The 15476-nt window shown below is 47.4% G+C and overlaps 1 protein-coding gene across 1 annotated transcript in view; it reads right to left on the reverse strand.

Annotated features, from left to right (window-relative positions):
* Positions 1–403: 403 nt before the first annotated feature.
* Egflam (EGF like, fibronectin type III and laminin G domains) overlaps positions 404–15476 on the reverse strand; it is a 168204-nt gene continuing 153131 nt past the window's right edge. The window contains exons 18-22 of the mRNA XM_051150935.1: positions 14903–14981; positions 11843–11986; positions 4583–4666; positions 1682–1785; positions 404–936 (exon numbers count right to left, since the gene is read on the reverse strand). Of these exons, the coding sequence (XP_051006892.1) occupies positions 782–936; positions 1682–1785; positions 4583–4666; positions 11843–11986; positions 14903–14981 (566 nt within the window). The 3' untranslated portion in view covers positions 404–781. The remainder of the gene's footprint in view (positions 937–1681; positions 1786–4582; positions 4667–11842; positions 11987–14902; positions 14982–15476) is intronic.

The raw sequence follows: 15476 nt of genomic DNA on the forward strand, positions 1-15476 counted from the left end.
TAAAAAATAGACACATACAAAAGTACAGCTACAAAATCAGGGGGCCCATTTTCTTCACTCTGCATGGTAAAAAAAAAAAAAAGAATATTTGCACTAGAAGTAAGCATGGGGGAGGGGGCCACAGTATGATTATGATTCTAGGTTTATTATCCCCTCCAGACTTTATTTTCATGGACTAGTCAGAGCACAGTGAGTCAGCCAGTGAGGAATGAAAGGGGTTAATCTACACAATCCATAGGCCAAGATTGGAAGTATGACATTCAGGGTCACACAGTCATTCTGCTAGTGTCATAAGTCAGGGAGGGGCAGAAGTATGTTAATACTGTTCTGTGTGTGTGGGGGGGGGGTTCTCTGTCTCTCTCTGTTTCTGTCTGTCTCTCCTTCTCTCTCTCTCTCTCTCTCTCTCTCTCTCTCTCTCTCTCTCTCTCTCTCTTTCATTTAGTCTTGCTTCACTCTTTTGAACACAACATAGCCATTGAACTACAGTAGAGAGTTTCTGGAATTGCATTGACGTATGATCTCTCTCAGACTCTATACTTTCAACAACGAAGTCCAATGCCTCCTAATCACAGTAGTCCATTGTGTTTGGTCCACAGAGCGTTTGCAGAGAAGGCCACACAGGACCTTCGGTCCTGGCTCCCACCAGGATGGACTTTGTCCTTGAGGAGAAGGAACACACCTGATTCCCAGACCTCTCTGTGTGTGCAGCATCAGGCAGGGTCTCTGGGCCCCTGGGACGGTCAGGATAGAGGCTATGTCCCTTGGGCAAGGCCAGCTCGGGCTACTTAGCCCCACAAGTGTTGATGTTTTCCCCATCCACAGCATCTTCCACAAGGGAAACGTGGTAATCGGTGGACAGTGTGAAGTGTGAGATGCAGCCCACGAGGCCTCGCATGTATTGTCTGTTCGTGTGCAGAGCGATTTCTTTCATTCCACCTGCAAGGAGACAGAGGGGCAGAGAGGGAGGGAGGGAGGAGGGAGGGAGGGAGAGTGAGGGAGAAAGAGGTAGAGAGAGAGAGAGAGAATGAGACAAGAAGAAGAGTGCAATTCTTTATGGTCCACTCGAATGTCCCCTGGCCGAGGACAAACTGTCTAGGACATCACACGTATTAGATTGACTTTGGTCAGTTGACTCCACTTCCAAAGGCATCTAAAACTGAGCTCAGGTATGATTTCTAGCTCAGCTGACAACTTTAAAAGCAAATCACTCTCCAGCAGGTTTTCAAATGGTGTGTAATGTCAAAAAGAGGTGCTATCATGGCTGCTTTTAATTAAGCTCACTCAGAAAACACAAATGGAACCAACGCACGCTTTTCCTTTTCTGTCTGCGTAGGAGACTATTTGCCATTTATAGGAATTCTGCTCATTCTATTCTGAGTGAGGACACACAGCCGGATCTTCCTTCCTCGGAGAGAATTCCTGTGGCTATATTTAGAAGGCCCCTGTTCTATAGACAAGTAAAGCGTGGCTTTCCTGGTGGATCACTCCAGAGCAATGTGAGCGCGTCCCTTCCTGCCCCCTCAAGCCTGAGTCAGAAGTTCAGACCATGGAAGACAGCTTCCTGATTTCCAGGTATTTGATTGACCCCATGGAGCACACAACCCCAGGGCAACAAATAAAGGTCTAATGAGGAAAAGGAGGAAAAGCTTTGACAGATGACGCTTTGGTCAAGGCCACTTACCCACATACAGAGCCCCATTGATGTTGAGTTGACGCATCAGGCCAGGTGACTTGCCTGTTCTGGCTCCGTAGTCATCCACCGTGACCTTTCCAGACTGGCCATCCCTGCAAAGCAAAGTAAACTGAAACCAAACAGAATGAACTATCATCTTTGGAGTTAGTTCAATCATTTAGGTTTAGAAGTATAAAAGTACCTACTGTGTGCCAAGCACTCAGGCTGTCAACATGCAAGCATGAGTGCACACACACCTACACACACACACACACACACACACACACACACACACACACGCAAAATGCCAGCCTTTATAGTCCCATGGGAAGTGAGACCAATCCAGACTCACTTTCTGATACCATCGCTTCATTCATTGAGTTTTCAGGAATTTCTTCCTGCTGTGCCTCTGCATTTTAAAATGGATTTTTACACCCTCATACCTGGATGCTATGATGGGTAACAGCCTTAAAATTTTGTCTTGCTCGCACTGCCATCCACCCCTCACTACTTTAAACTATTCCTGCTTACTTGATCTCATTAACTATGAGCACATTTTCATTTGTTATATTTCTGAGTTAAAGCCATGCCTCCTGATCAATGGCATCTTAGACTGGGGGAAAAGTGCAGTCACCTTCCAAGCTACATGATGCACTACATTGTGTTTATTGCTAGTTTTTTGCTGTCACATAGGGAATGCAAGCCCATCAAGGCCAGGAGTTGGTTTTCCTCAATGATGTGTCTCGAGCATCTTGAATGGTGTATGGCTCATAATAACAGATGAACGAGTGAGTGAATCCATGAAGCTTAGCATCCTTATAGGAAATGGTAGTAACTAAGAGTAACTTCCACAGTTATTGTGGATGCCGTCTGCTATGGATGCAGAGTACAGAGCGCATCACCTGATACACATCTTGCTCTGTCAGGGTCGGCCAAGGAGAATGTTGCTAGGTTTATCCAACATATAATCACGCGATTGCTTTTTCCCACAAAAAATAAAAAAAAATACAGATCTTAAATTTCTATGAATATGAACTGCTATAAAGCACTGTCTCTAAACTATCTGGCATAAGATGTTGGATAAATGAGATATTTTCTCTATACTATTAGGTCATGCTTGCAAGACCAGAATCACCCAAAGCAGAACAGTGCACAAAACAGAGCCCCTCTTTGTTTATTCTACTGTCTCTGACCTGGAGCTTTCCACAGAGGATGAAGATGTCAACCCAGTCCTTCTTGCCATATGTGATAGCTATAACTTTGACTCAGTTCCCACTAGGCCTGCCTGATCACAGCTCACAATATATGCATAGATATGTCAACCCCTCCAGCTTCTGGCCTCATCTCCTATTCAGCCCTCACTATAGCCCAAGAGATACTGAAAATGAGGTCAATGATGTCACTAGGAGAGGCTATGTCTAGGAAGCTATCTTCACATGCCAAGATGGATGTTCTCACGTGTGAAGTCTTCTGAGGAAACATTCCACTACACTACTTCTCTCAAGCATCTGAAATCCCTGTGTGTGGGCTGCACTACGGGGTAGAACAGAAATGGTTTTGATCTAGGTCCTGCCCACAGCAATTTATATAGTTTTGGGAAATGCATTTAACATCTGTTTCCCTAGATGTCTAGGAAGGGTCTGGTTGCCACACCATTGTGTATCCTCGTTTACATAATCAAATCACAATAATTATGAAGGTTTACATTCTTCTATCGTGTGTGAATATTCAACCAACCATTGTGACCCACGAATATAAGTAGGGTATACCCCCTGGTGTTCCTGGGGCAGATGTTGAGATTAGATGTGGCCGGAGCTGAGAACCAAAGCATTTGGCATCCCTTTGGGGATGCTTGCGTGAAACCTCTTTTGTAAATGAGTGAGAGAGAAAGGAGCTACTCAGAAGCTGAATGCTTGGGAGTGTTTTGAAGTTCAGTTGGACTCTGCATTTTGACCTGTTTTTTAGAATAACAAAATTGAGATCCAAACCTGTAAATATGCATTATGGGAAAGCATTTGTTGTTGTTGTTGTTGTTTCAATGACTAGAGTTTGGGCTTCATTGAAATCCTTACATATACATGTGGACTTTATGGGCTGCCTGGAAGCAGACAGACATCGGGTCTGTATCTGTGTCTTTACATGCCTTCCCAGGCAGGTCCCATGGTCAGAGCAGGGGGCTGAATAAGGGTGGTCTTAGCACAGTCTATATGGGAGCAGAAGAGGTTGTTGACAATGCTGAGCCCCCACGGCCTCCAAGCCTCACGGTAGTCATTGCCTGCCTGCTCCCCAGCAAGGGTTACAGTACAATCAGGGAACTGCAATCAAAGCCTCCAGTCAACTCCTTTTCACTGTGGACTCATTTAGCATGCAGTACTGGCACTGCTGATTTGGACTTGCTTTTCATTTCTCTAAAGAAGTATTATTAGGAGTGAGGACACATGGTAAAATGATAAAGACACAGGAATGATCTGCCCAAAGTTAACCAAAAGTCAGGATGGTGACTGGCATTGGGAGGGCACAGATATGTCACAGGGGCTAGGTGAACACGTATGACTTCTAATGCTCAGATAAGATTCCTTTAAAGGGGAGGATTACCTATGCAAGGTCTTCACAGACTCAAGTTTTCATCCTGTGAGACTTTAAGACCCCACCCCAATTTTGCCACTTAAAGGTGTTTTTCCACCTATAACAACAAATGCTGACTTTGTTTGTTTGAGACAGAGTTTCTCCTTGTAGCACTGGCTGTCCTGGACTCACTTTATAGACCAGACTGGCCTCGAACTCACAGCAATCCACCTGCCTCTGCCTCCCCAAGTGCTGGGATTAAAGGCATGTACCACCATGCCTGCCTACATGCACCCTCTTGTAGCCTGGCTCTGTCTCACCAGTGCTCATTGGCCAGGTGCTCACCTGACAGCCTTGACTCGGTGCCACCGGCCATCGCTGAAGGAGCCATTCACCGTGATGGATGCCACACCACTGCCCAGGTTGTAGCTAAGGGTATTAGGGAGAAACAAGGAAAGAAACAATGAAACACAGAGGTGCAGGAAGCTGCCCGTTCACAGTGGCTCTCACTGCAAAATATCACTTAGAATGCAATGTCCTTAAGCCAAAGTAACAAGGTTAGCACAGAAGGTAGTCCCTTTCCAGCTTAGTACATGAATGAATGGCATTTTAAATTTTCAACTGTGGTAGGATAAACTTTACCATCTAAGCCATTTTACGTGGACATTTTGGGAGTATTAAGAATATTCACATGTAACTAACATTTAGGCTATTTCTATCTTGCAAGATGAATAATGAAAACCTTTAGCTCTCCTCTCCCCTAGGCCCTGAGCACCACCCTTCTAATTGTTAGCATTGACTAATCCAGATACACAATTAAGTAGAGTCACAGCACAGCTGCCTTTTTGTGACGGCTTTACTTTACATAGTGTAAGGTCATCAGGGTGATTTGGACCCACACATGGAAGCATTCGTAGCTACAGTACTCAGACTAACAAGAAGGGCTTATCATTGGCACCGGCTTGCACACTGTTTCTCTGAAACTTCTGTCCGCCCTGAGCGTTAGAATAATATGACCTTGTTTGGAAAGAGGGTCTGATGCAATTAGTTAAGATGAAACCACACTGAGAGACATATTCGATCAATATAACTGGTGCCATTATACAAAGAAATTTGGACACAGAGATGCAGGTGATGAAGGCAGAGGCTACAACTACTCACATAGTAACTAGGAACACCAAAGAGTGCCACCCAGCACTAGGACCACCGACAGAAGCCCCTAGGTCCTGCCAAGGAAGAGGTTCTGGCATCATGTTGAATTTTGGGTTTCTAGTCACCAGGAATGTACAACATTGATTTGCTGCTGCTGCTGCTGCTGCTGCAAAACAGACCTGGATGTCCTAGAACTCACTTCATAGGCCCGGTTGGCCGTGAACTCACAGAGATCCACCTGCTTAAGCCTCCCGAGTATTGGGATCAAAGTCATGTGCCACTACATCTGCCCAAACATTGATTTTTAAGGTTATAAAATTCATGGTACTTTATTATAGAAGTCTTGGGAAACTACTAACCATTTTCACTTTAAGAAAGAAAGAAAAAAAATAACCACCCAATATTGTAGAGTAAGCTGGACTCCAAAGAGATGAAGATAATTTGCCTGAAATCATAGACGTGAGATATAAAATTGAACTCTTTATAGTCTCTGTCCCATGCCTGTAATATCAGACCTACTTTGTAGCACCTCAATTCAAAGACACTCTGAAACTAAAGGAATCAGAAGACATGGGTATGTTTCCCAAGAGAAATGGTCCTCTAAACCCACTGTTCACGCCATTATTCTAATTTAACTTATTCCAGCACATAATTAGTGAATGACTACTCTAGCTTGGGTAGGGGCCAACTGCCTAGACATTGCCCGGATAACACAACCAGACCACGTGCTCAGACCTCCAGAGAGTGTGGTCCACAGGGGCAGCTTAGCTCTCATTGTGAGAGGGGAGCTGTCTACACGCGTTAGGGGGAGAGGAAGGCTGAACTGAAATGTTGGTTCCTCCTAGAGACCCTTGTTCTGAGAACTGAGTGAGAATAGAAAGCACTTGGTTTTCCCAGGGAAAGTTCTATAGCTCGTTCATTTCATAACACAGTCTCAGAGAAGCAACACAGCCACAGCACTGAGCCAAGAATGTGAGTGCGATGCCTTACCAAACCACGGGACAAAGCTGCCACTCCGACCCTAAAACCCACAAAGCGTTCTAGCCCACTTTCCCACATCAAGTGTCTCCTATACAATAGCCAGTAGGTGGGGTTTATGTTTATTCCTTATGTGGGAGCCGAATGCTTCATGAAGAGAAGAGCCTGGGCCTGTAGGATTGCTTAGAGGGTAAAGATGCTTTCCATGAAGTCTGGAAGCCAGAATTCAAGGCCCAAGACTCACATGATGGAGGGAGAGAACTGGCTCCCACAAGTTGTGCTCTAATCTACATACACACACTCTCACACACACACTCACACACACTCTCACACACACACACTCACACACACACCCACACACACAATCACACACACACTCACACACAAACACACACTCACAAAACACACACTCACACACATTCTCACACACACTCTCATGCACACACACTCTCACACACACACTCACTCTCACACACACTCACTCTCACACACACATACACACACTCACACACATTCTCACACACACACATATTCACACACACACACTCACACACACACACACACACAGGGTAAGAGAGAGAGTAAATGAATGTAATAATTTTGAAAGAGGAATGAACGTGAAGCAGACAGAGCTGGAGGATCCTGCACGCAGCCGTGCTGAGCAATAGCTTGGGTGACTGAGCATGGGTACTCGACTCTACAGACCTGCTTGGATCCCCAGTCCTGTCATCTTACCAGCTCTGTGCCTTAGGATGCTTTGCCTAATTTTATCGAATACAGGTGAGATGCTTTCCCAGAAGGACCATGGGAATGGCTAACTAACAGCAATGCGCAGTAGGAACTAAACAAAGTCAGCATGTCAAAATCACTGCGCTGGGTGAGGCTTCTTCAGGAGGCTGCCAATGCACCCTGAGGCCCTAACTTCCTGAGGTCTCTTCTGGGAGGGGAGCCCTGGAAGGGAGTGAACTCCAGTTTATAAACACATAACTGAGGTATTGGGAATGCCCAAGCCCCTGTGGATAACTGCAGGGAGCCACACCTGAATGTGCCATTCAGGGTGTCTGTGACTAAAACAGTCCCATTGTATTAGAACCAGGTGAAACAAGGGTGGGCTTTTCTGCAAACCAGTAGCTCTCTTACTCACTGGAAGGGCAGAACATGCTCAAGGAAGCTGAAATAATCTGACAGACAAAAATGCTCTCCATCATGTAGGTGAGACAACTCAGTTTCTTCATGACTTAACTTTCCAGCCCTGAAGCCATAATTTCAGGCCCTGCATAGAACCATCTGTTCATACTTTGCCTGGATTATTTGTTTTATATGCAGCATACACATGGCCTCAAACTCACTATGTAGCTGAAGCTGGTCTGGAACGCCTCCTTCTTCCTGTTTCTGCTCCCCACGTGCTGAGACTAGCACCCCTGATTCTATATATTTTTTAAACTCCCAGGCTATTTACTGAGCAGCTGTGCACTACACAGAAATTATGCCTCTCTACCAAGCCATTAAATCAAGCAGTGAATGCTTGCCTGGTTCTCTGTCAATGTTCCTCAACTTTTGCTGCTATAAATCGTTTGTCCTAAGCCACGGGTGTGCACCAATGGCTGACAGACTAGCCACCAAGGGGCGCCACCTAGAAGTGGCTCTGGGTCTGGCCCTTGGAAACTACTTGGACATCTTCAGGCCTTCATGTGGTGACACTTTCAGTAATGTCCCCTTTAAACCATGTTACAAGGCACTTTGCTAATGTAAGATCTCTTCTCTGGTGCCTGAAAGTGTTACGGAGTCAATGTAAGTAGCACGTGATCTGAATTTGGGCTTAAACTGAGCGCCACCCTCACTTCAGATGAGCACTTTGCTTTTTCTCTGTGTGTTCAGCTTGGCTCCTAAAGTGTTCGGCTCGAGACTCCCATTGCTCTGCTCGCTTCTGTTCCCTGGCAGGAATCTCAGCGGCAAGTTAGCACGGGATCTGAATTTGGGTGAGGGTAGAAAGTTAGAATGCATCCTACTCCCTCAGGATGTCTCTCCTGGTGTTGTTTGAAACACTGCAACTTTAGGAGTGAGTTTGTGCATCCTGGAGAAGAGCGGACAGCTCTAGGCCTCAATAGTTCAAGTTCCTCTAGGCCAGAATATTTTGTTCTGATTTTTTTATATTATTTTATTTTTTATTCTGAGACAAGGGCTCATGTAGTTCATGCCTATAGAACTCATTATGAACCTAAGAATGGTCCAGATCTCCTTACCTCCACCTCAGAAGGCATGCATAGCCACACCTTCCCACAAAACCCTCCCAACCAGCCTTTTCTCTCACATAGGCTGAGAGAAAGGTAGGAGATTTGTGTGAGATCACACAGCCATGCAGAGGGATCAAGTGTGTGGGGCCTGGAAGCCACGTCAGACTCTATCCTTAGGGTGTGCTTTCTAGAATATTTGGGGTGCTAGGTGCTAATAAGATCCCTGGGTGTACCCCCACTATCAGAACCTGAGGGTAGGCAAACCCAGGACCTACCTTTGAGACAAGCTCCCCAGTGAAAGTGACTCAGGCTTGCTGGGTTTTTTAGACTACCCATCTATATCATAATCCTGATTGCCTGCAGCCCAGCCTAGCCTTCCCATGCATCTGTGCTGCATGGATGGATGTGGTAGGGTCATTACCCAGATGAAAGTGCCCAGTGGGCAGCAACAGGTAGCTCTAGATGTGGGTGGCAGCTCTACCCCAACCTGGGTCCTGCAAGTGTATCTTACTCAGAGAACAAGAAAGCAGGGGACAACTTCTGCAACTCGGGAAACAGCCACTTAGGCCATGAGTGAGTCCAGGATGGAAGTCGCTATTAAAAGGCTAGTACGAGTGAGAGGGGCTGGCAGGGGCTCCTCCAGGGCTTGAGGTGAGAGCAGAGCTGGTGGGAGGGAGCCAGTGGCCAGTTCTCTTAAAGTCTCCATGAACTGAATTCAGCTAGCAATTGAGGGGGAGCTGGGCCGCCCCACCCCCTACTCAGCTCCTGATTCAGTTCCCTTTTCTGGGCACAATCAAGTACTTGAGGCCCAGTGAGGTTAACCACAGGAAAACCACAAAGAAATGGCTTTGAAGCAGCCAGCCGACTGGGTGGGAAGAGCTCTGTAGTCGTCTGACCTTGTGGCGGCAGGAGAGTGGGAAGCCTCGGTGGGGTCACAGGTCCGGGGGAGAAGGCATGGCTGCAGAAGAGTGACTCCTCACCTGTCAGTGTCTGCTCTTGAGCCACACAGCACCACAATGTCCCCAGGCACAAGACCGAGTCACAGAGCAGGTATGGTGTTAGAGGCGTCACATGTCCTTTCAAAATGACTTTTCCTCAAATCAAATAGTTTCATGTTGTCCTGCCAGTAACCCCAATATCCCCAGCACACAGGACTGAAGCCCCAGAATTAAGTCTCCCTCATATCTGTGGGTCAGCACCCTCTCCTTTGTTACAACTCGGATTGACTTACTATTTTGGGGGGGGGGTCTGTGTTTCAGTTGCTTTTAAAATTTATTTTATTTTATTAATTTCTTCATATTACATCTCAATTGTTAGCCCATCCCTTGTATCCTCCCATTCCTCCCTCCCTCCCATTTTCCTCTTACTCCCCTCCCCTATGTCTGTGACTGAGGGGGACCTCCTCCCCCTGTATATGCTCATAGGGTATCGAGTCTCTTCTTGGTGACCTGTTATCCTTCCTCTGAGTGCCACCAGGCCTCCCCGTCAAGGGGACGTGGTCAGAAATGGGGCACCAGAGTTTGTATGAAAGTCAGACCTCACTATTTATGGAACACTCAGGGATCTTCACCAGACAGAGCAGGTACCAGAAAAAGGAAAAGCTTAACAAATACCTGCCTATGGGGCAAAGGACCCAGAGCCAGAGCAGACAACCGGATCTCCTTGGGGAATGGTTACAATACAGCCAGATCAGGTTGGGGCCTGGGAACTGGCATTTCTAACCAGTTCCACAAGGGCACCCCTGCTTGGTGGCAATCACCTTTTACAATCCTGATGCCCTAGTTTTCATATTTAACAAGATAATCCCTACCCTTCAGAAATTGAGCTCTCACTCATTTGGGAAAAGGAGTAGGGAGAAGGGGAGAAAGTGTCCACTTTTGTTTGTTTTTCAAGGCAGCGTTTCTTCTGTGTAGCCTTGGCTGACCTGGGACTAGATCTGTAGACTAGGCTGGCCTCAAATGCACAGAGGTCCGCCTGCCTCTGCCTCCCAAGTGCTGAGATTAAAGGCACCACCACCCAGCCAGGGAATTCTTTAACTGCTGCATAGCCATACAGTTGACAACTTGGAGAACTAAATAAAATTCATTTAATTGCTTCTCATCCCAGCACTAGGGAGGTAGAGCAGGCAGAGCTTAGTGAATTTAAGACCAACCTGCTCTACATAGAAAAGTTCCAGGTCAGCCAAGACCACACAGTGAGATCCTACTTCAAAAATAAAATAAAATAGTATCTATTCACACAGACAGACAGATAGCCAGCCAGACAGCCAGCCAGACAGACAGACACACACATACACACACACACATTTTTTAAAAATTAAGATATGAGGCTTTGGCTCATTACAAGTGGTGCACACTTGTAATCCTAGCACTCCAGAAGGCAGAGGCAGATGAATCTCTGTGAGTTCAAGGCCAGCCTGGTCTACAAAGTAAGTCCAGGACAGCCAAGGCTACACAGAGAAATACTGCCTCAAAACAAACAAACAAACAAACCAAAAAACAAAAAACCAAACAAACCAAAAAACAAAAAAGAAAGAAAAAGAAAAGAAAGAAAGGAGAGAAAGAAAGAAAGTATAGAAAGTATGAGCCTCTGGGATGGCCTTATTAGTACCACTTGAGTATTTAAGAAGATACAGGTATTTGGTTGCTCTGAGGAGACACAAATCTCCATTTCCTTCTCTCAGCAGAGCACCACAAATCAGCACGCACCCCAAGGCTACAGAGCCGGGGCAAAGCAGGTGGACCTGAAGCCAAGGCTCCTGCCGTTTAGATTTTCAGATCTTCCCAAGCGGGCCAGTACCACTTCCACTACTAGTCTGCGCGTGGGGAGTGTACAGCAGGGACACACTAGAGCAAGGGGCACAGAATCACTGTGCAGACGGCCAGAGAGGAAATATGGAGACTGTGCCAAACGCTCTCCTTTGAAGCTACTCTGATGTGCCATGGTTGCCTGAACACACTAAGAGACAGTATGTAGATGAATAAATGTGACAACAGTCCTATAAAACTTGGGCTAAACTGGCAAAAATGGAAAGTGATAGGAATTTGCTTCAGAGGCATGGATGTCACTATTGGAAACCAAAGGCCGAGGAAGCTGGACCAAGGCTGGAGCCTTCTGCTACAGAGGAGTGTGTTTGCGCTTACTCCTGCGTCACTGTGCAACATAGTCTGCACTGTGTGTGTGTGTGTGTGGGTGGGGGGAAACTTCAAGACACTCTTAAGGCAGCTTGGGAGGAAGTTACCTGAATACCAGGGCTCCACCTCGAAGGCCCAGGGAAATGAAGTCACTGTTAGGTCTCAGGGGGCTGTCACCCCTCCACAGCAACAGGCCATCCTTGGCGGTCGTCTTAAACCTCATGAACGCATTTGATCTTGATCCGGACACCCTGGAGGAGATGCACACAGAGTTCGTGAAATCAACCACAAACATATGTTTGGCGGCATCTCTCTCTGCATCTACATGCACCCGGCGAACAGAAGGAGCACTGCCCATACCAGACGCACCATTCCCGGAAGTCCTGGATGCTCATGGAGCAGCAGTGTCTATCCTACAAGGGAGCATTTACAGAGCAAGACTTTGGCCAACGTCACAGTCCCAGGTGGGTGGCTTTATGAACCGGACTATCTCTTTTCCTACCCTATTACTCACTGGCTCCTGGGAAGCTGCTCCTCATTTTACAGCAGAACGTGGGCTTCCCAACTGTCACAGGGCTTGACTCAGCAGTTTCTCTTGGCTGTAACAGTGGCAGTGCAAAGCCAGCATGGACAGCAGTGACTGTCCTTGGGACAGTTCTGGAGTGGGAGATAGACAAGGCCTGGGGCCTCAAAGGAGGTGACCTGTTGGAGTGACTGTTGGTCTTGGAAGAGTGCCATGACAAGTCCTAGGGGAAGGCACAGGAAGCTCTGAGGACAGTGGGCATCCAGCAAGATGGCTTTGGGATTGCAGTATCTCTGGGAAGAGGCCCCCCAGGCTTCGGTGTCCCTATCAGTCCCTAAGGCTAGTTAAGAATTGCATCTGGCTAAAATATCAGCATTTATGTGATGTGGCCTGAGGGTCTCTAGTAAAAGGTAAGGCAGGAGGAAATACAAGTTAATATTTCCATTAGCAAGGCAGTAGGACAGCCTGAAGCCAAGGCTCCTGCAGTTTAGATTTTCAGATCTTCCCAAGCTGGCCAATACCATGTGCATGGCTGTAGATGGGGCGTATACAGTAGTGACTCAGTAGAGCAAGGGACATGGAATAGTTGCTTTTTTTCTTTCCCATTCTGGTAAGAAGAGTGGGAAGAAAGTGGGTCCTTCCCCCTTTCCTGTCAATGGTGCCATTCCACTTTCTCCTTCATACCTTGTTCCAGAGCTGTAGGGAACATTCAGTAGTGAACACGGTGGGGGGAGGCAGGGGCGGGGGTTGTCTAGGCTTGCCACAGTCTGATCTAGATAGGAAGGCACCACCAGGCCAGCTACAGGGAAGTCAATCCTGGACAGTTCTGCTAGTCTCTGACTCTGATCCCATGCTCTGTCCCTCCCCTGGCAATACAGACTGGTGGTGTGAGCCAGTCACGCCACTGCGGTTGCTCTCATCCACGCTTGGTCTGGGAATGGACACATAACTGATTATCCAGTTAACAGTGAGAACTCTGTGGAAACCCTCTTCTCTTCCATGAGAGTCTGTTCCACTTCTGTAGGACGTTGGCCCAGTGTGACACTGCCCACGAGTGTCCCATGGGCTGCTAAGGAATATGCCGAGGGCACCACGGCAGGCATATGGATGAGATCAGCAGAGGCTCTAGATTGACAGCCCAGCTGAAAGACTGCACTTGTTTCACTGAATCCGCTTCCTGTTTAGGACACTTTGAGCTGACTTTATGCTGCTTGGCCCTCTGAAGGCATCAAACTGAAACAGATCATGAACGTTTCCATTTGTATACCTTCGCCCAGGTATACACCTGCCTGCCTACACACACCAACACAAGCACTCCAGTAGAGTTGCTCTGACTTGAGGCTTCTCCATGGATGGTCACTGCTGCTCTAGCTCCCCTTGACTGGTGGTGGCCTCTGGCTAAGCACTAGAGGCTGAAGATGTGGCCTCCTTTCATAGTGCTCTGCTTTGCGGGGACTGAATGACCTTCTACCATTGGTAGGAAGGAGCCAAAGATGGAGGAGGGTGCCCCTTGCCCTGGGAATGTGTCTCACCTAAATCTTCACTCTAAGGCAACAACAGAAGCAGTGATCAGGGAAGCAAAGCAGGGCCTCCCTCCTCCCACAAGACCACGCCCCTCAGTCCTTCCTAAGCTGTCCATCAACTGGGAACCAAACATTCAAACACTTGACACTCTGGTGGACATCCTTATTCAAACCACTAAAATAGTCCGATATGGCTTAAGTCACCCTAAATGACCCAGAGAAGGATCTTTCAATCAGTTTGTTTCTCAAAAACCCTAAGTTCTATGCTAAAGTAGGGTGGCCTTAAAGATTTCTCATCTTTTAGTATGCACCCAATCTAAAGGGGAAAGAAACTTCTAGAATAATTTTGCTGGTGATCGAAAGACAGATGAACATCACCGATGACAAAGGACTGAGGGGCAAACTGAAGATGCCAACAACAAGCTTTACTGACTGGAAGAGTTTCTTTAAGAGCCACTCCCATCCTTGCCACATCTGCAGGCTGCTTGGAGTTCTGGCACATTCCTGCCTCCCAGGGACTAAAAGCTGTAACTTGAGCATTTGTAGCATGCCTTCTGTCCTTATACCCTGCTCCTCTGTTCACATGAAGAGAAGTGAGCAATCTTCGCTGTATGGACAGTTGACCTTTGAAGACATAGGTGCAGGCCTGGCAGGAAGTGGCTCTGAGCTATGTGTCTGCTAGGAAGCAGCTGAACCCTTGCACAGGTGACCCCGGGCAGCTATGCAGGCTATGTCATGGAATAGCAGAGAGCTAAGGGTCCTGCTAAGGTCGGAGGTGGGAGTGTACGATGTGGTCACACTCCGGCCTTAGGAGCATCCAGTGCCTTCTGCCTCTCAAACTGAGACACTGGAAACCCCGGGGGCAAGTCACATTCTTCCAGGACCTTTGACCAGAAAAGGTTTAGAGTGCTTGTAACGCAATTGGCTAGAAAACTAATGCCTTCAAGTTTAGTTTATTTGTTTTGTTCTTGTTTCTATGTTTATTTCATATCCCCCCTCTTCCCCTGCCCCCCCGCCATGGGGAGAATTCTCATCTGGCATGGAAGATAACAACTAACTCTGGGAGTCACACTGGGCGATGACATCCAGGGAATAAGCAAGCCACTATGCTGGCCCATTACCTCTTGAGGATATTTGGGTTGTCATATGTCAGGTAACTGCGGCCGATGAACTGTGGGATCTCAATGGCTTCTGTAATGGCTGAGACAGAGCAGAGAATGGAGGTTATAAGGCATGTGGCCCTCTTGACCTCTACACTGACACACATGGCAGTAGGATGGCAGGAAGGCTAGCTGTGGACTGTGACGTTTGACAGCTTGTCAGCCCCTTAGCTCTTGGCCATGAATGTCCTTGGCCTGGCTCGGGACAGCCTGGCCCAGTGGTCTGGCAGTGATTTCTCCCTTTTCCTTTCCCTGGGGCTGGCAGCCACAGCGTTGGCCCCACTGAGAAGGCTCTGCAATGCAATGCGCTGAAACTTGAACTGTCCCCAGCTCTTTTTGGAAGCTGGAGGAGCGCCTGAGCCACGTGGAGAGCAGCTGGGGATAACCCCGGAGTTTTGCCAAAGGAGGCAGAGGAAGTCATCAACAAACGAGGCCCAGTGGGTTCTTTACTTAGAGATTGTCTTCCCAGACCCCCAGCTCTGATGCGAGAGAGTGAGACATCCAGTGGCTAAGCCTCTACTATTCACTTGAACGT

The sequence above is a fragment of the Acomys russatus genome, chromosome 9 (assembly GCF_903995435.1).
Source record: "Acomys russatus chromosome 9, mAcoRus1.1, whole genome shotgun sequence".
NCBI lineage: Eukaryota > Metazoa > Chordata > Mammalia > Rodentia > Muridae > Acomys > Acomys russatus.